Source organism: Salmo salar, chromosome 22, assembly GCF_965601325.2.
Source record: "Salmo salar chromosome 22, fSalSal1, whole genome shotgun sequence".
Taxonomy (NCBI): Eukaryota; Metazoa; Chordata; class Actinopteri; order Salmoniformes; family Salmonidae; genus Salmo; species Salmo salar.
Window position 1 is genome coordinate 2,876,440 of NC_138312.1, and position 23,191 is coordinate 2,899,630.

General features: G+C 40.9%; 1 protein-coding gene across 4 annotated transcripts; it reads right to left on the reverse strand.

Moving 5' to 3' along the window:
* Positions 1-3,013: 3,013 nt before the first annotated feature.
* On the reverse strand, positions 3,014-18,461 carry ergi3 (Endoplasmic reticulum-Golgi intermediate compartment protein 3). Of its 4 annotated transcripts, XM_082967326.1 has the most exons (15): positions 18,306-18,461; positions 18,026-18,096; positions 16,347-16,434; positions 15,998-16,117; positions 15,732-15,825; positions 15,274-15,439; positions 14,162-14,219; positions 12,973-12,987; positions 12,002-12,033; positions 11,804-11,900; positions 8,945-9,009; positions 8,641-8,777; positions 7,324-7,379; positions 6,081-6,262; positions 5,150-5,442 (listed from the first exon to the last, which is right to left on the reverse strand). In XM_082967326.1, exons 1-15 carry the CDS (start codon positions 18,391-18,393, stop codon positions 5,431-5,433), a joined length of 1,281 nt encoding a protein of 426 aa, XP_082823452.1. In that variant the 5' UTR covers positions 18,394-18,461; the 3' UTR covers positions 5,150-5,430.
* Positions 18,462-23,191: the final 4,730 nt, after the last annotated feature.

A 23,191-nucleotide genomic window follows, 5' to 3' on the forward strand; every position in this document is an offset into this window, starting at 1 on the left:
CAACTGAGTGCACATTTGATTTATTTAACTTTAACACTGGAGCTAGATGCTGTGTTTCCGGTTTAGGAAACATGGATTTTCTTCTACATTTCCTAAATGAAAACAAAAGAGTATGACTAACTAACTGGAGAGGCACCTTTACATCTTCATTCATTCACCAGGCCCCATTTAGCCTAGTGTTAATGTTAAGTGTAGGCCATACATTGCTCATCTGTTCAAAGAAATTGTCATATTTTTTTCTTTGCGAGTGTATTCAGTTGCTCTGTGTGATATTGGGAAACATAGCTGTGAAAGTGATGTCTCGTGTCTGTCACAGGGAAGTGACAGAAGTCAAAGTTTTAACAGTCAGCAAAACCCTACACTTCATAGGCTTATACCTTCCCTTCCTTCCTCTGTCCTCTAGTTCTCAACCTGGGATATTAGTACCCCTGGGGATACCTGGCCTAACCACAGGGGCTACATGGGAATACTCATAAAGTCGAAGGATCAGTTGCACACGAGGGGGTACTTTGGGCAGAACAAAATGTGATTGGGGGTTCAGATATCAAAAGATGTGGCGAACCACTGCCCATTGAGTGTCCATTTGAAATAGTGCTCACTGAATCCTTCCGTAGACATGCCTATTCTCCCTCACAGTCCAAATACGCCAGCCATGATAGGCATGAGCCAGATTCACTGACATGGCCTTTCCTTTCACCAGACTTTGGGTCATACGGCTCCCAACTAAGCTGGAAAAAAAACATCCGCAGCTTTTCAAAGCTGTTTGCTTAGTGCCCCTCATGCTCTTGTGTGGATGATTGCATCACAATCCAGTCGACAGGATGTGGGAGTTAGAGCAACGGAAAAGCAATACCAGCTGTAGACTCCCCAGGAAATTAGTATTGTCTGAGTGTAACTAAGGAATAATGCACTTTCTCAGGCATATTGTGTCAAAATTAGGCTCTGTATAAAAATATGGCTTTCAAGAGAAAAATGGCTCATAGATACGTGGCTGTGACACATATACAGGAAGTTACTCACAATGTTATTCAGCTGTTATTACGACAATTACTAGTGTACTCATGAGTATATCAAGACCTGGGACTCCCCCTTGTGGCTGAAACATTACACCTCAGACCAACTGGACAGGATATTGAGCAGTAGCCTACTTTGACAAAGACGTAATTGAAAGGAGGCCACTATAGTCACCTGTGCAGTGATCATTTGGTTTGTAATCTCCTCATCCCAAAGCTATTCCACATGAGTTTGGAGGAAGTCTAGTGCAGAAATATTATCACTGACATTCCATCAGTACAGTGCCTTGGCAACATAGACTTCAGTGTTTTCAATTTTTTTCTCATAATGAGTACTTCAACACTAAGTCAATTTGTCAAGACCCAGAAAAGTGATGGTATCAAATTCAGTATGTGTGATCAATAAGTGGTCCCCTTCAGCTATATACAGCATCATTCATTCTATGAAGGACAAAGACGTTTCACAAAGACCATTCATTTCTCAAGTGTTCAAGATCTCTCAGATCTATACTACCATTCAAAAGTTTGGGGTCACTTAGAGATGTCCTTGTTTTTGAAATAAAAGCAAATTCTTTGTCCAAAATACCAAATTGATAAAAAAATACAGTATAGACATTGTTAATGTTGTAAATGACTATTGTAGCTGGAAACGGATGATTTTTAATGGAATATCTACATAGGCGTACAGAGGCCCATTATCAGCAACCATCACTCCTGTGTCCCAATGGCACGTGTTAGCTAGTTTGTCATTTTAAAAGACTAATTGATCATTAGAAAACCCTTTTGCAATTTTGTTAGCACAGCTGAAAACTATCGTTCTGATTAAAGAAGCAATAAAACTGGCTTTCTTTAGACTAGTTGAGTATCTGGAGCGTTTGCATTTGTGGGTTCAATTACAGGCTCAAAATGGCCAGAAACAAAGGCTATTCCATGCGAGAAATTGCAAAGAAACTGAAGATCTCGTACAACGCTGTGTACTACTCCCTTTACAGAAAAGCGCAAACTGTCTCTAACCAGAACAGAAAGAGTGGGAGGCCCCGGTGCACAACTGAGCAAGAGGACAAGTACATTAGTGTCTAGTTTGAGAAACAGACGCCTCACAAGTCCTCAACTGGCAGCTTCATTAAATAGTACCCGCAAAACACCAACGTCAACAGTGAAGAGGCGACTCTGGGATGCTGGCCTTCTAGACAGTTGCAAAGAACTGGCCAATAAAAAGAAAAGATGGGCAAAAGAACAGACACTGGGCAAAAGAACAGACACTGGACAGAGGAACTCTGCCTAGAAGGCCAGCATCCCGGAGTCACCTCTTCACTGTTGACGTTGGTGTTTCGCGGGTACTATTTAATGACGCTGCCAGTTGAGAACTTGTGAGGTGTCTGTTTCTCTGCTGTTCTGTGAAGGGAGTAGTACACAGTGTTGTACGAGATCCTCAATTTCTTTGCAATTTCTCGCATGGAATAGCCTTCATTTCTCAGAACAAGTATAAACTGACAGGTTTCAGAAGAAAGTTTTGTTTCTGGCCATTTTGAGCATGTAATCGAACCCATAAATGCCAATGCTCCAGATACTTAACTAGTATAAAGGAGGACAGTTTTATTGCTTCTTTAAAAATCAGCACAACTGTTTTCAGCTGTGCTAACAAATGCAGAATGATCAATTAGCCTTTTAAATGATAGCTAATCCAAGTTTAACATGCCATTGGAACACAGGAGTGCTGGTTGCTGATAATGGGCCTCAGTACACCTATGTAAGTTTCCCATTACAAATCAGCCGATTACAGTTACAATAGTAATGTACAACATTAACAATGTCTACACTATCTGATCAATATGTTATTTTAAATGGAAAAAACGTGCTTTTCTGTAAAAAAAAACAAAAAACGAGGACATTTCTAAGTGACCCCAAACATTTGAACGGTAGTGTATATTTACTCAGTTGTTCCTGGGACAGGAATTGGACAGAGGACACTACACAAAATGTCACAAATCACTGCATTACAGGCTGGTGAAATTCAACATTTATTTTGTCATTTTAAAAACCGTTGAGGATTCTCAAAATATAAATACATCTCTCCCATACACACAAAATAGGCTGTACACATGCGCTCACACACACACTTTCCCTCAACCCCACACACAACACAGGCCCCTGAATTGGATCTCAAAATGTGCAATCACAACAAAAGAACAATAAACTGCATCATCTGGTCTCCTTAAGTAGTCCTCTCAACGACGGTCAGAGAATCCATCAATCTGGGGTGTATTCACTAGGAACCAAACGAGACAAAACTGGGAGGGACATAAATTGATTAACAAATAAGACTTTCGTTTCAGTTGCAAAAAAGTTCTATAGCAAAACTTTTTGCACTAATGAATACACCCTTGAACACACATAAAAAAAACACATTCATCCTGCCCGGGTATCATATCATAGCAAATAATTATGTAAATGAAGGGTCCATGATTGATCGAAGAGATTCGAAATTAAAGGGATGGGATAAACATGTCCACAACAGTACGTTTAGGGTAGATGAGAATGGCAAAAAGGTATATACTGAACAAAAATAAGCTCAACATGTAAAGTGTTGGTCCCATGTTTCATGAGCTGAAATACAATATCCCAGAAATAAGCACAAAAAGCGTCACTCTCAAATTTAGTTTACATCACTGTTTGTGAGCATTTCTCCTTTGTCAAGATAATCCATCCACTTGACACGTGTGGCATATCAAGAAGCTGATTAAACAGCATGATCATTACACAGGTACAACTTGTGCTGGGGAAAATGAAAGGCCACTCTAAAAATGTGCAGTTTTGTTACATTATACAATACCACAGATCTCTCAAGTTGAGGGAGTGTGCAATTGGTATGCTGACTGCAGGAATGTCCACCAGAGAGGTTGCCAAATAATTTAATGTTCATGTATTAGAGAATTTGGCAGTGCATCCGACCGGCCTCGCAAACCACGTGTAGCCACACCAGCCCAGGACCTCCAGGTGGTGAAGGTAGGAAGGTAGGAAACAACATCTCCACCCTGCTGATCCTCAACACTGAGACCCAGCCACCCAGACAGCTGATGAAACTGTGGGTTTGCACAACCGAAGAATTTCTGCACACTGTCCAAAACCGTCTCAGGGATGCGCATCTGCATGCATGTCATCCTCACCAGGGTCTTGACCTGACTGCAGTTTGGTGTTGTAACTGACTTCAGTGGCCACTGGCACGCTGGAGAAGTGTGCTCTTCATGGATGAATCCCGACTTCAACTATACCGGGCAGGTGGCAGACAGCGTGTATGGCGCTATGTGGGTGAGTCATTTGCTGAGTGCCCCATGGTGGTGGTGGGGTTATGGTATAGGCAGGCATAAGCTACAGACAACACAACTGCATTTTAAAGCTCTGATGAAGACCTTGAGGCTGATACATAAAGCTTAATAAAGAGCAGTGATACTAGCAAGAACAGTGCGTAGGTTTCTTATTTTTTCTCACCGATGGCAAGTTGAATGTCATGACAAGATCCTGAGGTCCATTGTCATGCCATTCATCTCATGCTTCAGCATGATAATGCACAGCCCCATGTCACAAGGATCTGTACACAATTCCTGGATGCTGAACATGTCCCAGTTCTTCCATGGCCTGCACTCAGACATGTCACCTGTTGTGCATGTTTGGGATGCCCTGGATCAACATTTAAGACACCGTGTTCCAGTTCCTGCCAATATCCAGTAACTTTGCATAGCCATTGAAGAGTGAGAATGTTCCAGACTGCAATCAACAGCTTGATCAACTCTATGCGAAGGAGATGTCGCTCTGCATGAGGCAAATGGTGGTCACACCATATACTGACTGGTTTTCTGATCCACGCCCCTACCTTTTTTTAAGGTCTCTGACCAGATGCATATCAGTATTCCCAGTCATGTGAAATCCAGATTAGCGCCTAATGAATTTATTTCTATTAACTTTTTTCCTTATATGTACTGTAACTCAGTACAATCTTTGAAATTGTTCCATGTTGTGTTTATATTTATTACATGTATATGGGAACCAACTGTTAGATATACAATGTGCTAGGACTGGGGATGAATCAAATGTGATCAAAAACATCTGTTAAGTCCCTCTTCTGGCCAGTGAATCGATCTTTCAATCTTTGTATGGATAAGGGATGTAAAAACAAAAAAAACTAATGGGAGACTTAGCGGTCAAATGTCCTTTCCATATTGAGGGAGATTATTCTGATTTTTGATTATTGCCATGTTAGTTAGCGTCAGTTTGTAGTCACTTCCCTTTTACAGATAGGCCCTTCTGGAGGCTGATGAACAGTCTGGTTTGCTCTTGTGCCAAACACTCCACTAAGATGCCTTGCCCAGTTCAATCTTCTTCTGGATGGCTTTTGCCGAGTGGTATATCAATGAATCAATTAGTCCAGCCACTGGAGAAAAAAATACAAGATAAAGCAAATAACATGACTAATCTGACAAATATAGTAGCACCACTGTCCATATGGTTCATTCCAACAAACTGTACTACAATGCCTTGCAAAAGTATTTCACCCCCCTTGGCGTTTTTCCTATTTTGTTGCATTACAACCTGTAATTAAAATGTTTTTTTTTTTATTTAATTTTTTAAAATTTTTATTTCATGTAATGGACGTACACAAAATAGTCCAAATTGGTGAAGTAATTTTTTTATAAAAGAAAAGTGGTGTGTGCATATGTATTCACCCCCTTTGCTATGAAGCCCCTAAATAAGATCTGGTGCAACCAATTACCTTCAGAAGTCACATAATTAATTAAATAAAAATCCACCTGTGTGCAATAAATAAATAAAATTAAAAAACACACATTCTGAAAGGCCCCCCCCCCAGAGTCTGCAACACCACTAAGCAAGGGGCACCACCAAGCAAGCAGCACCATGAAGACCAAGGAGCTCTCCAAACAGGTCAGGGACAAAGTTGAAGTACAGATTGGGGTTGGGTTATAAAAAAAAAAATCTGAATGTTTGAACATCCAACAGAGCACCATTAAATCCATTATTAAAAAATTGAAAGAATACGGCACCACAACAAACCTGCCAAGAGAGGGCCTCCCACCAAAAGTCACGGACCAGGCAAGGACGGCGTTTATCAGAGGCAACAAACAGACCAAAGATATCTCCGCTGTGGAGCTTTGCAGCTCCTTCAGGGTTTGGAGTATCTGTCCATAGGACCACTAAGCCATACACTCCAGAGCTGGGCTTTATAGAAGAGTGGCCTGAAAAAAAACATTGCTAAAAGACAATAAATAAGAAAACACATTTGGTGTTTGCCAAAAGGCGTGTGGGAGACTCCCCAAACATTTGGAAGAAGGTACTCTGGTCAGATGAGACTACAATTGAGCTTTTTGGCCATCAAGGAAAAAGCTGTGTCTGGCGCAAACCCAACACCTCATCACCCCGAGAACACCATCCCCACAGGGAAGCATGGTGGCAGCATCATGCTGTGGGGATGTTTTTCCATCGGCTGGGACTGGGAAACTGGTCAGAATTGAAAGAATGATGGATAGTGCTAAATACAGGGAAATTCTTGAGGGAAACCTGTTTAGTCTTTCAGAGATTTGAGACTGGGAAGGAGGTTCACCTTCCAGCAAGACAATGACCCTAAGCATACTGTTAAAGCAACACTCGAGTGGTTTAAGGGGAAACATTTAAAAGTTGGAATGGCCTAGTCAAAGCCCAGACCTCAATCCAATTGAGAATCTGTGGTATGATTTAAAGATTGCTGTATACCAGCGGAACCCATCCAACTTGTAGGAACTAGAGCAGTTTTGCCTTGAATAATGGGCAAAAATCCCAGTGGCTAGATGTGCCAAGCTTATAGAGAGACATACCCCAAAAGACTTGCAGCTGTAATTGCTACAAAAGGTGGCTCACCCCCCCCCCCCCCCCCCCCCTAAGTGAATACTTGGGGGGGGGGGGGTAGTTATGCATGCCGAAGTTCAGTTTGTCTTATTTGTTTCACAAAAAAAAATATTTTGCATCTTCAAAGTAGTAGGCATGTTGTGTAAATCAAACGACACCCCCCCCTACCCCCCCCCCCCAAAAAAATAATATTTTAACTCCAGGTTATAAGGCAACAAAATAGGAAAAATGCCAAGGGGGGGGGTGAACACATTCGCACAGCACTGTACCTCCAGTACTGCATAGTATACACTACCTTCAAACTAAGATAGCCATCACTAATTAAAAGCAATATTACAATTCTATTAAAGATGTATTGAGTGACATGTTTGCCATGTGTGCTGCATTTGAAATATGGGATTGCAGAGATGCCCACCTGTAAATACACCTCCTACAATGGCACACACTCCTGTAAGAAAATGAGTGAATGACCTGAAAAAAAAGAGCAAAAAACATGTTTGATGTAACACAGCTTACCATTTACATTGGCTACACGGATTTTCCATTAGTGGTCATGCACGACCAAAATTATGTGGACACCAGCTCGATGAACATCTCATTCCAAAATCACAGGCATTAATATGGAGTTGGTCCACCCTTTGCTGCTATAACAGCCTTCTGGGAAGGCTTTCCACTAGGTGTTGGAACATTGATGCGGGGACTTGCTTCCATTCAGCCACAAGACCATTAGTGAGGTCCGCACTGATGTTGGGCGATTAGACCTGGATCGCAGTTGGCATTCCAATCCATCCCAAAGGTGCCCGATGGTGTTGAGGTCAGGCTGCTGTGCAGGCCAGTCAAGTTTTTCCACAATGATCGACAACCCATTTCTGTATGGACCCCACTTTGTGCATTGCCATGCTGAAACAGGAAAGGGCTTTCCCCCAAACTGTTGCCACAAAGTTGGAAGCACAGAATCGTCTAGAATGTCATTGTATGCTGTACAGTTAAGATTTTCCTTCACTGGAACTAAGGGGCCTAGCACGTGAAAAACAGCCCCAGACCATTATTCCTCCTCCACTAAACTTTACAGTTGGCACTATGCAGTCGGGCAGGTAGCGTTCTCCTGGCATCCGCCAAACCCAGAATCGTCGGACTGCCAGGTGGCGAAGTACGATTCATCACTCCAGAAAACGAGTTTCCACTGCTCCAGAGTCCAATGGCGGTGGGCTTTACACCACTCCAGCCAACGCTTGGCATTGCAAATGGTGATCTCAGGCTTGTGTGCGCAGCTGCTCGGCCATGGAAACCCATTTCACGAAGCTCCCGATGAACAGTTCTTCTGCTGACATTCCTTCCAGAGGCTCGGTATTGAGTGTTGCAACCGAAGACAAGACGATTTTTACACGCTACGTGCTTCAGCAATCGGCGGTCCCGTTCTGTGAGCTTGTGTGGCCTACCACTTCGCAGCTGAGCAGTTGTTGCTCCTAGACGTTTCCAGCTCTAGCAGGGCAGACATTTGACAAACTGACTTGTTGGCAAGGTGGCATCCTTTGACAGTGCTACATTGAAAGTCACTGAGCTCTTCAGTAAGGCCATTCTACTGCCAATGTTCGTCTACAGAGATTGTATGGTTGTGTGCTCGATTTTATACACCTGTCAGCAACGGGTGTGGCTGAAATAGCTGAATCCACAAATGTTACGGTGTCCACATACACTATATATACACAAAATAATGTTTGAAGCTACCTACCGCTGTTTCTCTGTGAACTTGACCATCATAGGGGAGAGTTCATATAATACAAACACACCAGGTAGGCCCTGGTCTCCGATCAGCCCATTGGCTACTTTCTCATGTCGCGTTACAGAGAATTGGTTTGTTTTAACCACCTGTAAGACAAGTAATACAACAATGTCCTTGTTTGATGCCCAAGTACATGTAAAAATACAGTCACGCAAAGGGAAATATTAAATTAACTTAATTAAATCTGATAGTGATAAGATTAACTCTGTGAAATACCTACATTTCACTGCTGTCATGTCCAACATATACTCACCTCTCCATCCCATTTCACGTAGATGGTTGGGACAATCTTCACAAAGTACTGATACATCATGGAAGCTGGAATAAAACAAATCGATTTTTCTATCATTTGCTGAGGCCGAGCACATGTAGTCTTGACAAATGCAACATTCCACTCTGCATGAACACAAGCAGGTGCTATAGCTTTAACATCACATAATTAGCTGGCTACACACCCCCTCAGCCAACTGTCGATTTCAAGTAATGGCTGCCTGCTAGAAAAGCATTTCAAGTATCATCGAAAAAGAAAAGGTTGTCTTCAAGTGACTGATACATAGGCACTATGCTGATAAAACCCACATTTCACTATAAACCATGTCAAAGACAATACAACTCTGTGGGTATGTCAAGTATTCTTAGCGTGGTCATTAATATATTAATGACCATGCGTAGACATTTCATTTGGAACAATAAGGCTATTTTGTATAGAAACAAGTCTATTTTAAGAACTGGTTTAATAATCATATCTTGCTGGTGAGTCAACTTTTTAATGCAGAAGGATTGTTACTCAATTATGAGAAGATACAGATATATCAACAACAAAAAATTCTCGTTACAATATCCCTGTTACACTTAGAGTTCGCCATAGTATGATACTATTCCATCTGTAACTCATGTTGTTTAGAGGTGTAACCAGACCTCGCCTTCTTGAGATAACTGGATTAAGCGAGGGTGACTCTACAAAAGTAAACATTTGTTTCTCCTTGCTCCCTCAGAACAACAGATCTATCTTTATTTCAAAGGGATTTTGTATCAATACCTTGTCACAACTTACTGGAATACATTTGTCAATAATATCTGTTGGGAAAAAAAGTCTGGTTATTGCCACACAAATACCTGCTTGTTAAAGTCAGAGGCCTCTCAGAATTATTACCTGAAGAAACTCCAAAAATACATTAACTGTACTTTGTGTTGAACATCCAGAAAGAGTTTAGCATTTATTTTGGCATTGTCTACATGTAAAGAAATTATGGAAAGATATTTATAGTTTTATAATTGTTAATATTCTTGATGACTTTTGTTTGTTATGGGAGAATGTGCTGCTCGGTTTCCTTAACTATAATAAGGAAAAAGAAAAACAATTATACATCTTAAATCTAAATTGTGCTAATGGCAAAATGTAATTCATAAATGTAAATCCACTAATTAATAATAAAAAAATTAAAAACTCTTCCATGTTTTCTCTAAGGAGTTCGAGCAGTACATTAAGACTGTTCTACTTCCCATCAGAAAGCTGTTAAAACAATCAATATTTGTGTCTTACGGGCTTCGTATAATCTGTAATTATGTTATATTAATTAAATATTAATGTTATCATTGTCTGTTTGTATACTTCTTGTATGTATGGCTCAGCGGTCTAAGGCACTGCATCTCAGTGCAAGAGGCCCCTGGTTCGAATCCAGGCTGTATCACATCCGGCCGTGATTGGGAGTCCCATTGGGCAGCGCACAATTGGCCCAGTGTCGTCCGGGTTTGGCAGTCATTTTAAATATGAATTTGTTCTTAAGACCTCCCTAGTTAAATAAAAAAATATATATGTTCCTGCAAAAAAATATACTAAATAAAATAATTGTACACACACACAGGTCTTCAAGGCCAGACCAAGGTGACATGCTAACCAGTTAGCCAGCCAAAACGCAGCTAGCTAGCAGCCGGGTAAACAGAGGCTTGAGATAAAAGGTGGACAAAGTTTTAAAAGTCTGCATGCAGCCATGCACAACAATTCGCAACACATTAGTTAGCTACATATCAAAATCTGTTTTCGGTGTCAGAGGTCTGTATTACTTGTGCAAATAACGTTGCTAGCTAACTCCGCTAGCTTAGTTTGTCGCTTAAACTTGTGTACCATAAAAGCAGATTATTACGATTCACATACCTAGCTGATAATCATGAAGTAAAATGTTTGATTTGTGTATATCTTGTTTCGTCTATTGTTGCCATTGTCCTGGCTGGAAGAAGGTTCAGTAAATGAGGAGGTCAAGCGTGAGGTAATACAGTAGGGGGAGAGAGTGCTTCTCAAATATAGTTATGTATTCTCCACACACTCGTCCTCACAAGAACGTACTCAAGAGAATGCACTCGGAGCATGAGAGTGTGGAGCACGGTAGTATGCATATTGAGAAACACCCATTGACTTCTCAAACCCCAAACCCCAGCCTGGTCTGTTTCGCAAACGTTCCCGGAAGTCTCTCGATGTTGCGCCTCTGGCTTTAGAAACTGTGGCTTTACTGAGACGTTTTAAATGGGATTCATGAAGGGCTTTGCAGTTGGGATGGCAGCTGGTGTCATGTTTGGAACATTTTCCTGTATAAGGTAAGCTAGCTAAGTTAACTACTTACCTTTCACAAGTTGGCCTACACTGAAATGGAAGACATGTCATAAGAATGTCATAGTCTGTACTTGGGCATCACCGATTTCTTTACTATATCAGTTTTGATAAGACTTTGTTGCAGCCATCCAAATTGCATATTGTAGTTTGTTCAATAGAACTCCATAGTGTTATGTGATTTTGTTCAAATGCTGTATTCTTTCTTCCCTCAGGGTTGGCATGAGAGGCAGAGAGCTGATGGGAGGAGTTGGGAAGATGATGCAGAGCGGAGGCACGTTTGGTACATTCATGTCCATTGGGATGGACATCTGCTGCAGAGACCACCTCTACGGCACTTACTTATAATTACACAACGGGACTTTTGTAATAACTTATTCCCATGTCACAATTTCTCCATAGTTCTTGGACAAAGTATGTCAATAACGGCTGTGATTTCAATTGCTGGTAGTAGGTCTAAGTCAAATGTTAGGTGTGGGGAATATGATCAATGGGATAATTACTAACCTTGTGGTGCTGCAACATCGGTGCCATCCAAAGGATTGACGATACCAGGGTAGTCCCTCCCAAAGGATAGATGCTTGATCAAGTGAGTCATGTTGATCTGTAGGACACAAGAAACACAAATAGCCACTTAAAGGGGTATAGATAACGCTGCCTTGGAAAGACACATTTATATAAAAAAAAAACAAAAAAAGTACTTACGTTGTCTAGTCCAAAGCTCTGCAGATCATGAACTGAAATGAAAATGAGACAATATGTCAGTAATGCTGTGATGCTCTGATAGAACATCAGTTACTGTATATGTTATTGTTGAGCACACAGCCCTCAAATGCGATGTGTTCTTGATTACTGCTTGTACCACCTCAATTAAAGATCAAACCAACAATCATATGCTGGTTATTCAAAAGGACAGTTTCAAATCAGTTAGAAGCAGCTTTGGTTGTCTTTAAGTAACCAGGTGAAATCTGACTGACAACCTCTTCAAATACAGGGTTTGATATTTGACTGGACAATTTAGAAGGCAGTGATGTGAGGGGGAAGTGGCCTGAGTGTCAGTCTGTCTGTGCCATCATGCCAATTCCTTGTAACTCATCGGCCATTCCTCATTTGAGCAGAAGTCCATCCTCTCTCCTCCGTGACCCGGAAACTGATGTGGTCGAGGAGTGTCAATTTGTTAGTAGATGAACGGAAGAATAATATGTATCTTACTTGAGTCCTTCGCCTGAAGAGTTTGGATATCTACCACACCCCCTTTGAAGCAGTTATTTTTTCGAAGGAGTAAAGCATGCAAACATTTAAAAACGATATGCTACTCATACCTTTGTACAAATAAAATGTCATGCACAACTAGTTAAATGTTTTATCACTTCACACATTTTGGGATTCAACCCCTGTAAACTTAATTTGCCTGATGACGCGTGAGAGAGTAATTTCATACAAGCTCATTTTTAATCCACGTTCCTTATCGATTTCCTTTGACTTTTTTCAAAAGGAGGCGAGAGAGGACGCAGGAGTTGAGCAAATCCAATTGAGAAAAGGCACAGTCATGCCAAACTTGGTCTTTGGCTGGACAAGGACAGCAATGGAGTAGGCAAGAACACAAAACAATCTGGGACCAGGCTAAGGGGGTGATGTTTACTACAAAAATAAAAGCTACAAAAAGATGGACTTACTTTCCACAGCGTGCACTGCAGAAAGAAGAGAGAAGAGTCACTATATGACGCATGTTGGGCTACACAGAAAAAGCCAGTCCTAAAAGGCAATAAGCCTGTGAAGGGGGTTCATCACATTTGGTATTTCATATATGGCCAAATTCTTATCACAAGGAGATTGTCTGCTTAAAGGCAAAAACCAGACAGAGTTGTACTAGTCTACCGAATAAAATAGAAAATTAAAGCAGCTTTAAGCTGGTGAAGCATTTGCTCCAAGCTTTCGATACACGTTGTTCATAATGACAAAGGACACCTTTCAATGCCTCGAAGCAAGTTGAGAGAGTAGTAATTAGGGTTTACAACTTCATCTGGTTATGTACCATGTTACTTTATCAGCAATTCTTGAGAAATTCTTAAGGTAAATCAAATGAAAACAGTACCTTCCATTTTTCTTCAATCACAAATATATACTTTTAAATGAATTTGGCCTGTATTCACAGTAACAAAGGTTACATCAGTGACATTGTAGTAACTTTTGTCAAGAAGCTCATCAAGATTACACCAATTGAATTTAAAAAATCCATTGGCAAACTGATTGCAAAAAATTAATTGCAAACAAATTTATACATTTCACATTATTTAATTTTCAAATAGAGAGTAAGTGTCAATGCAAAATAAGTATATTGGTGTTTTTAGTAGGCAACATTAATGATAAAGCAAGTGAGTCTATCAATCTACAATCAAAATGTTACATTTATATGTGGGGGAAAAAAATAGCTACTTAGTTTGACACCTTTCTTCACCTGTGCCACAAAGATATAAATGTCAGATGTTTTCATGAAATAAAAAAATAAGATACAATTAATGACTAATGATTGATCCGGAGGAGGAAAGAAGTCAAGAAAATGAAAGGTATTATGAAAGAGAAAAAGACCATTTACCAAATGTTTTACTACAGTGTTTTACTGGAAAGACTAGTAACGGATGCACTAGAAATGTCTTTACTGGTCTAGTGACTGGGGGCAAACTCTACACTACAAAAGGGTCTGTACCTAAATATGGTCTGAGACAGACTGGTCTTGTAGAAAGTATGCAATTTTAGAATTCCAACCCAAATCAGTGAACCTGTCATCTCTAAGCAATTCACAGGATTGACAGAAAGCACAGAACTTCTATTTTCCTTAGGTAGATAATTGATATCAGGTCTTACCATGAACATGGGACTGCTGGAAACTCTTTCCAGGGGCAAAGTGGAAATTTCCTGCCACCTAATAAAAAAAAGACAAATTGAAGAGTTCAGAAAAAAGTCTAACAATTAACATAATATTTGCAGATTGAAAGTGTATGAATGTATTAAAGCACCTCATAAAATATTAAATCACCTCATAAAATATTAAATCTCAGTGGCAGCACATTTCCATCCCTAATTTTATATAACCACATCTAGAATTCTGTTCCCAAAAAGTGATGATTCATTTCAAATCATGTTGTTTTCAACACCGTCTGACCATTTGAAAGCCAGGCAATTGAAAGTCGAAACATTGTCAGCCATTACCGTAAATTCCGGACTATAAGCCGCAACTTTTTCCCCAGCTTTGAACCTTGCGGCTTAAACAATGACGCGGCTAATATATGGATTTTTTCCGCTTTAAAAAAAACACATTCTGTGACGTGCTCAGTTTTTTGGCGGCATGAAGCTTTCATTAGACCAATGAAAATGCCGAACGGGTTAAGGTCAAACAACTTTTTTTGTTTACTGTTTAGATTAAATCGAGCGCTCTCAAACTTCATTCTGATTACGGTAGTCGTTTTGTCACCCTCATGGCAAAGACACGGAGAAATGCATATGATGCAGCTTTCAAGTTGAAGGCGATTGATCTGGCTGTTGGAAAAGGAAATAGAGCTGCTGCACGGGAGCTTGGTTTAATGAGTCGATAAGACGTTGGAAATAGCAGCGTGAGGAATTGACTCAGTGCAAAAAGACAACTAAAGCTTACTGCTAATTTTTCATTACAAGCCGTGTTTCGTTAAAGCCTATTTATTTTTGTTACAAGCCGTGTTTCGTTAAAGCCTGCGTAAAGTTCAGTTGTTTCAATGTACCGGTAGGCACCTGCAGCTTATAGACATGTGCGGCTTATTTATGTTCAAAATAATAGATTTTTTTTAATTCAGTGGGTGCGGCTTATATTCAGGTGCGCTTAGTAGTCCGGAAATTACGGTAAATAAAACGCATTCCTTTTATGAAGTGTTAATCAGTGTGTGAGTACTGACTATCCTTTCTGATTATGAATTTAGCCAAAGCATCAGACTAAGACTAGTTACCTTGTTGACCTCAAGAAAGCCATAGATCTGGCAACCCTCGTTCTTCTGCTCCTGCATCTTCTGGCTGAAGCCCTCCCTCTTGCACTGCTCGATGGTGTCAGGGTTCTTGAAGGCCCAGCCACGCCTGCGATAGGCTTCCCGTACGTCATCGCAGGTGTTACAGCACCTACAAAAAAGCAAAAGCATAAGCAATATGTCAATGTAACACATACTATCGCAATCCCATTTTGGACAAAAGATGAGCTAATGTGGTGATAGCATATGTTCTGTAAAAGAGTTTAGGGCTCAAATAAGTACAAGCTTTCATGGATTCTTTCTAACAAGTCCAATTTCACAGGCAAGGGATTTAAGCTCTGATATTGACAGGGAAACCTCATTGTCTGTCTTTGGTCATGGGAAGTATGATCTGTAAAGCCTGGGAAGGCATTCTGGAGGGCATTCCGGTCATGGGAACTCACTTCAAATCCTCTGTCTCTGCTCCATAGCAGCTTTCACACCGTTCAGGATCTAGCTTACTAGGGTCAAAAATTTCACCTTCCTCTTGTCCCAAATCTACATGAGAGATGACAAAACAATATCCATTACCCAGTGAAACCATGAACTATTCAATACAATTCATATCTTATTTTCCCCAAGAGGGAAAACCTATGCTGCATTCCATGGTGTAGAATGCTCTTCAAGTAATAGAACGGAATTACAAGCAAGCTATTAGCAATATTGTTACCATGCTTCTCTGCCTCTGTAGTGACAGGATTGCCATCCTTGTCAAGCCTTTGCTTGAACAGGTTGTGTTCCACATCCAACTGCTGCTCTCCAGCAACATCCATGGCATCAATGCTGAGATCTGAAGGTCACGGTGATGTTACAAATGTCATATACGTCAACTGTGAAATCACCATATTGCTTCATGCATAACCCCCAAAAAGATTACTTTAGATTTTACGGAGGCATTTTGTCTATTTATGCAACTGTTTTATAATATCACATAAACGAGCACATATAGGGGTTAATTGTGCAGGTGTAAGTTTGTCAAATGTGATGATGCATGCTAGCTTTTATCTGAAGTTACTTACAGGCACATGGCATGTTAGGAAATATCACATTAATGTTGATTTTCAGTTTGTCTCCTCGTGATGTGTCCACAAACAATTCAGGATGGACCTGTGATGGCAGAACAACATTCATATTTTGCAAGTCATAAAACAGTGGCATCCAAAGTGCTTACCAGGCCTCATAGATTAAGTAAACGTTATGATAGATGGCTAAATAATTATAACAGAACATAAAATGATAGTGATGTTCCAATTATCCTCAAACTGGCTAGCCAAAAGGATTCGACTCGTTATTTTCTCTCTCCAGTTGGAAAGGCCCTATGCCGGAATGTGGACAGCCTGAGGCCAGCGCAGTAACGTTAACGTTATATGGCTGGGAAAACATACCTCAAATCCCGAAATGATTAAAGGTGAATCGAGAAGATTGAAATAGTGCTAGTTTTTAAATAAATATCAGTTTTCGTCAGAATGCTAGGCCAGGTAATACTAAAGCAACAAACTGCATTCAACACTTCCGATAGTTACTCAACCAAATGCTAGGTGTACCATTTTAATGGAATCTACTGGGCTTTTATGGCATTAGCTAGCCTAGCATGCTGGCAAATGGGCAATTTAATTCAAATCTGGCAGTATTTCAATCTTCTCCAGTCACCTTTCATCATTTCGGGATGAATATGTACAACGACATATTCCATCCTGGATTGAGGTACATTATCCCAGACCTTTAACACGCTGAGCTCTGACTGTCTACATTCCGGTGTTGTGCCGAAAATGTCCCCCTGCCAGAATCCCCCCGCACACTTAATTCTTCATTCCTGCGACTTGCTTGCTAGTTGGGATTTCTGCTCTTCACTCCGTTGTCAGTTTAGCCTACATTTCACTGATCTTAGTAGCAGAAAGCATGTTTCATTTGTGTCCTTCAAGGCAGCTGTCAATGATCACGTTACGCTGCGTTTCATTTTAATTTTATGGCGGTTTGGTCGTGGGGAAGGCACTAGTAATGTCTGCAGTTTTCGGTTTGGCTATTTGTATCGGGTGTATTAGTCTATAAATAAATATTTGCCAAAATTCGTCATCTCTCCCATGTCTTATTCGATTAGTAGTTGTTCTGAAATGTTTGCCTGCCTGCATTTTACTCCCTCCGTTTAATATAACACACATACATGAATTATTAATTTCGGTTGCCTATCCTGATGAAGTTTGTTCTATAGAAAGTATTTGACTCTAGTGACAAAATTATAGAGGGGGGGGGGGGGGGGGATTTCGGCAAGGCCATTTTCTTGGTAAGTAAGAATAAGTAAGTAAGTAAGCAAGCAAGCAAGCAATAAACATTCCTGGCAGGGGGGAGATTTTCGGCACAACACCGGCATAGCACCAAGAGAAATTAACTTGAGTAGGATCCTTTTGGCTAGTCATTGCATTTCAGCACCATGCCCACCATTGGAATGTTGAGCATTCCCAGTTGCCCTGGTGGCAATTAACTGTACCTTTGACTACAAAAAAAAATTAATTGCAAAGGGATCAGCTGAAAAAGTTTGAATACCACTGTTATAGAGTATACAAACCACAATAATTGTGGCATGCAAAGTTGGCTAGGCTTTGTTGTAGTTCCTTGTTGTCATAGTTCTCCATTAGAATAGCCTTCCGTTTACAAGTGTGATCCTTACAGAGTTAGCTTCTTACCCACGTATTTAACCTACCTCCTTAGTGAGATAATACTGCAACTCTGAGAAGAACAGGATCAACATGATGAGACCACTTATGATGGTGACTTTAAAAAGGGGAAAGAAAAAGTCAGAATATCACCAAATCCCATAGAGTTTTTGCAAACTACATAGTAATATGTTCTGTTCTCTAGTCTGACAGATCTAGAATGCTAGCCCAAACACAGTGATCCTAGTCCTACTAGCTAGCTACTGGGGACAGAATGTGTTCTACAAGTAGCTAAGCGCTATCAAAAGTCCACCCAAAACCACTCACCCGTAGCTCCGCCGCATGTTTTAATTCGGAAATCCTCAAGAGTTTTCGGATAGGCGTCAAATTGTTTTAGTTTATGTAGTGTGTCCATCTTCTTTCACACCGTGGGCTGAAATAATTCCCAATACACATCAGTTCTCAACATTTACTTCCGGTACACAAGGCATACGTATTGAACCAATCATCGCCGACCACGTAACGGCCCGTGTGTACCACCAAAGACGTTCTATAATATTGACAAGATAGTCGAGTGGCCATTCTAACAATAGAGGAGTTGACGTACAACGCCTCCCGGCTGCCATGTTGGAAGACCACCGCATTAATTCTTCGACAACAACAGCAGAGTGGCTACGCCAAACTGCATGGTAACAGTGCCTAAAACTAGTTGATTCATCACCAAGGTCATTTTGAGTATTTGCCTGCTTTAACAAGGCAGGAAAGACAACGAAAAAACATGTTTACAGATTCCCCGCAATCATAAAACACCATTGGTGACACCAAGATAAGACTCAAGAACGTCACAAAAGCAAATAACCATTTTGCCCGTCAAGAGCTTTTTTTTTTAAATCCAGTGGTTATAATATATTCATTTATTCATATGATAACCCAATGATAATTTGTTTAAATTTATTCATAGGAGGAGGGAAAATGTATGGACATTACATAATACGACAAAAGTCTCAATGGGATAGGACAACCTGATGTGTTGACTATTGGTTGTTCAAGACAAACAATATATTCAATATTTATATGACACTAAAACACGTGAATGAATTAAACATAACCAAACAATTAAGAGCCCTGATGGTATAGGTGACCTGAAGCTTTTCACCAGCTGACCTCTATCAAGACACCCATGTCGACTGGATTCCCACTGTGAAGATGAGCAATGCTGCAGCAGCATCAGATTCTGCTTCTACTACTTTTTCCTTTTCGAGATATGAAAGGAGACATCCCTCAATTATACGAGATGCTTGTTATATGTGGTGCTTTGGTCAATCTGAACGATTCTGTTGTGCCATTTGAGTAGAGGACTTTCACCTTGTCGTCATGACAAAAGTGCCCCCTTAAACCATATTAATATATAAAATGCAATTTTGAACGTGTAAAAGACTACTGTTTATGATATTACGAAAAAGGTGAAAATCTTACACACTTGTTCTATAAATGTAAATCTTTGATAGATTTCTGGGAAAACCTTGCAGAATACTTATTTAGCTTTTTGAACCCTACCCATGTTTTTGACATGAAGGATATAATATGTTACTATTGCAATGATAACAAGACCATTGAAATGATTGTGAATGTTTTTATTCTTGTTGCCAAATACTTTAAACACAAACAGAAATTCCAGAATTCTATACCAAAATTACTAATATTTTGGATTGAATTTAATCATCTTGTTAAGACATTATCCATAGTTAATAACAAACAGAATAACATCTTCCTGAATCATTTTAATTAGAAATTTGTTTGTGCACTAAAATGTTGTAATATATATTTTTTGTGTATATTTAGTATTTTCTTATTTATACCTGTGTTTTGTTTTGTTTGACATGTTTGATGTAGGGATATAAGTTGTTGATCGCTGAGTATTTTGTAAAATAAATAAATACAAGTAGGCGAGATTGTGTGGGACCATTCTAGCCAATGAGATGGCAGAAACGCACATTAACAAATCAAATCTTGTCACATGCGCCGATGACAACTGGTATAGACTTTACCGTGAAATGCTTGCTTACCAGCACTTCCTAACAATGCAGCGTTTTAAAATAATAATACAAAATAAAATAGTAACACAAGAGGAATAAAATACACAAGGATGGAGCTATATACAGGGAGTTCCAGATCAATGTGGAGCTATATACAGGGAGTACCAGTACCAGATCAATGTGGAGCTATATACAGGGAGTACCAGATCAATGTGCAGAGGTACGAGGTGTTTGAGGTAGATATGTACATGAAGTTAGGTTAAAGACAGGACAGATAATAATAATACGAGTAAAATAACGAACAAAGTAGCAGCAGCAAGTTATGAGTGTAAAAGTGTGTGTGTGTGTGTGTAATGTGTATGATCTTGGAACAAGATGACGACCGAACAACATAGCTGACGTTTTTCGTTCTCCCAACTAAATGTGCTATTGTTTTTTTGTTGTTGAGTAACTTATTTTTTTACTTATTGTGTACATAATGTTGCTTATGACCGAAAATAACTTATGCACATCAGAAAAGCGATTACTCACCGCGGACCGGATAAAACCTTTTCCTTTAACGAGTCTGACTAGAAGGATATCCTGCTTTCACTGGAACAGGCCCAGATCCACGCCTTTTGTGTGAAGAAAAGATGCCGGAAAAGGGGCTGCAGATCGGGCAGCCTTCTGAGAATCCGTAGGCGAGTGAGTAAACTCCCACGGCCATCTGTTCTTCTTGCTAACGTGCAATATTTGGAAAATAAAATTGATGACCTACGATTAAGAATATCCTACCACGGGACATTAAAAACTGTAACATTTTATGTTTCACTGAGACGTGGCTGACCGCAGATACGGACAATATAGAGCTAGCGGGATTTTCCATGCACTGACAGAACAGAGACGCTACCTCTGGTAAGACGAGGAGTGGGGGTGTGTGTCTTTTTTTCAATAACAGCTGGTGCGCGATGTCTAATATTAAATAAGTCTTGAGGTATTGCTGACCTGGGTAGAGTACCTTATGATAAGCTGTAGACCACACTATCTACCAAGAGAGTTCTCATCTGTATTATTCGGAGCTGTCTTTTTACCACCACAGAACGAAGCAGGCACTAAGACCGCTCTCAACCAACTCTATAAGGCCATAAGCAAAGAAGAAAATGTTCACCCAGAAGCGGCGCTCCTAGTGGCCGGGGACTTTAATGCAGGCAAACTTAAATCAGTTTTACCAAATTTTTACCTGCATGTCACATGTGCAACCAGGCACAAAAAAATCCTAGACCACCTTTACTCCACACAAAGAGATGCATACAAAGCTCTCCCCCGCCCTCCATTTGGAAAATCTGTCCATAATTCTATCCTCCTGATTCCTGCTTACAAGCAAAAACTAAAGCAGGAAGTACCAGTGACTCGCTCAATACGGAAGTGGTCAGATGAAACGGATGCTACACTACAGGACTGTTTTGCTAGCACAGACTGGAATATGTTCCGGGATTCATCAGGAGTACACCACCTCAGTCATCGGCTACATCAATAAGTGCATCGCCGACGTTGTCCCCACAGTGACTGTACGTACATATCCCAACCAGAAGACATAGATTACAGGCAACATCTGCATCGAACTAAAGGCTAGCGCTGCCGCTTTCAAGGAGCGGGAGACTAATCCAGACGCTAATAAGAAATCCCGCTATGCCCTCAGACGAACCATCAAACAAGCCAAGCATCAATACAGGACTAAGATTGAATCCTACTACACCGACTGACGCTCGTCGGATGTGGAAGGGATTGAAAACTATTACGGACTACAAAGGGAAACCCAGACGCGAGCTGCCCAGTGATGCGAGCCTACCAGACGAGCTAAATGTATTTTATGACTGTGTGATAATGCTCTCGGTGGCCGATGTGAACAAAACCTTTAAACAGGTCAACATTCACAAAGCACCTGGGGCAAATGGATTACCGGGACGTGTACTCAAAGCATACGCGGACCAACTGTCAAGAGTCTTCACTGACATTTTCAACCTCTCCCTGACCGAGTTTGTAATACCTACATGTTTCAAGCAGACCACCCATAGTCCCTGTGCCCAAGGAAGTGAAGGTAACCTGCCTAAATGATTACCACCCTGTGGCACTCACGTCGGTAGCCATGAAGTGCTTTGAAAGGCTGGTCATGGCTCACATCAACAGCATCCTCCCGGACACCGTAGACCCACTCCAATTTGCATACCGTCTCAACAGATACACAGATGATGCAATCTCAATCGCACTCCACACTGCCCTTTCCCACCTGGACAAAAGGAACACCTATGTGAGAATGCTGTTCATTGACTACAGCTCAGCGTTCAACACCATAGGGCTCATGAAGCTCATCACTAAGCTAAGGACTCTGAGACTAAACACCTCCCTCTGCAACTGGATCCTGGACTTCCTGACGGGCTGCCCCCAAGTGGTAAGAGTAGGTAACAACACGTCTGCCATGCTGATCCTCAACACTGGGGCCCTTCGGGTGCATGCTCAGTCCCTTCCTGTACTCCCTGTTCACCCACGACTGCGTAGCCAAGCACGACCCCAACACCATCATTAAGTTTGCTGACGACACAACAGTGAAAGGCCCGATCACCGACATGACAGCCTATAGGGAGGAGGTCAGAGACCTGGCAGTGTGGTGCCAGGACAACAACCTCTCTGTCAATGTCAGCAAGACAAAGGAACTGATCGTGGACTATAGGAAAAGGAGGGCTGAACAAGCCCCCATTAACATCGACGGGACTGAAGTGGAGCTGGTCGAGAGTTTCATATTCCTTGGTGTCCACATCACCAACAAACTATCATAGTCCAAACACACCAAGATAGGTGTGAAGAGGGCACGACAACACCTTTCCCCCCTCAGGAGTCTGAAAAAGATTTGTCATGGGTCCCCAAATCCTCAAATAGTTATACAGCTGCACCATTGAGAGCATCCTGACTGGTTGCATCACCGCCTGTTATGGCATCTGACCATAAGGCACTACAGAGGGTAGTGCATACAGCCCAGTAAATCACTGGGGCCTTCCTGACATCCAGGACCTATATACTAGGCGGTGTCAGAAGAAGGCCCAGAAAATTGTTAAAGACTCCAGTCATAGGCTGTTCTCTCTGCTACCACACGGCAAGCGGTACTAGAGCAAAGTCTAGGTCCAAAAGGCTCCTTAACAGCTT

Excerpts from the sequence above, each read along its gene's own strand:
- ergi3 (XM_082967326.1), bottom strand. The coding sequence starts at position 18,393 with ATGGACACACTACATAAACTAAAACAATTTGACGCCTATCCGAAAACT. Across the intron at positions 16,435-18,025 it reads AGTATTATCTCACTAAGGAG|GTCCATCCTGAATTGTTTGT; the intron begins GTAGGTTAAATA and ends CTGCCATCACAG. Across the intron at positions 7,380-8,640 it reads AAGTTCACAGAGAAACAGCG|GTCATTCACTCATTTTCTTA; the intron begins GTAGGTAGCTTC and ends CTTTTTTTTCAG.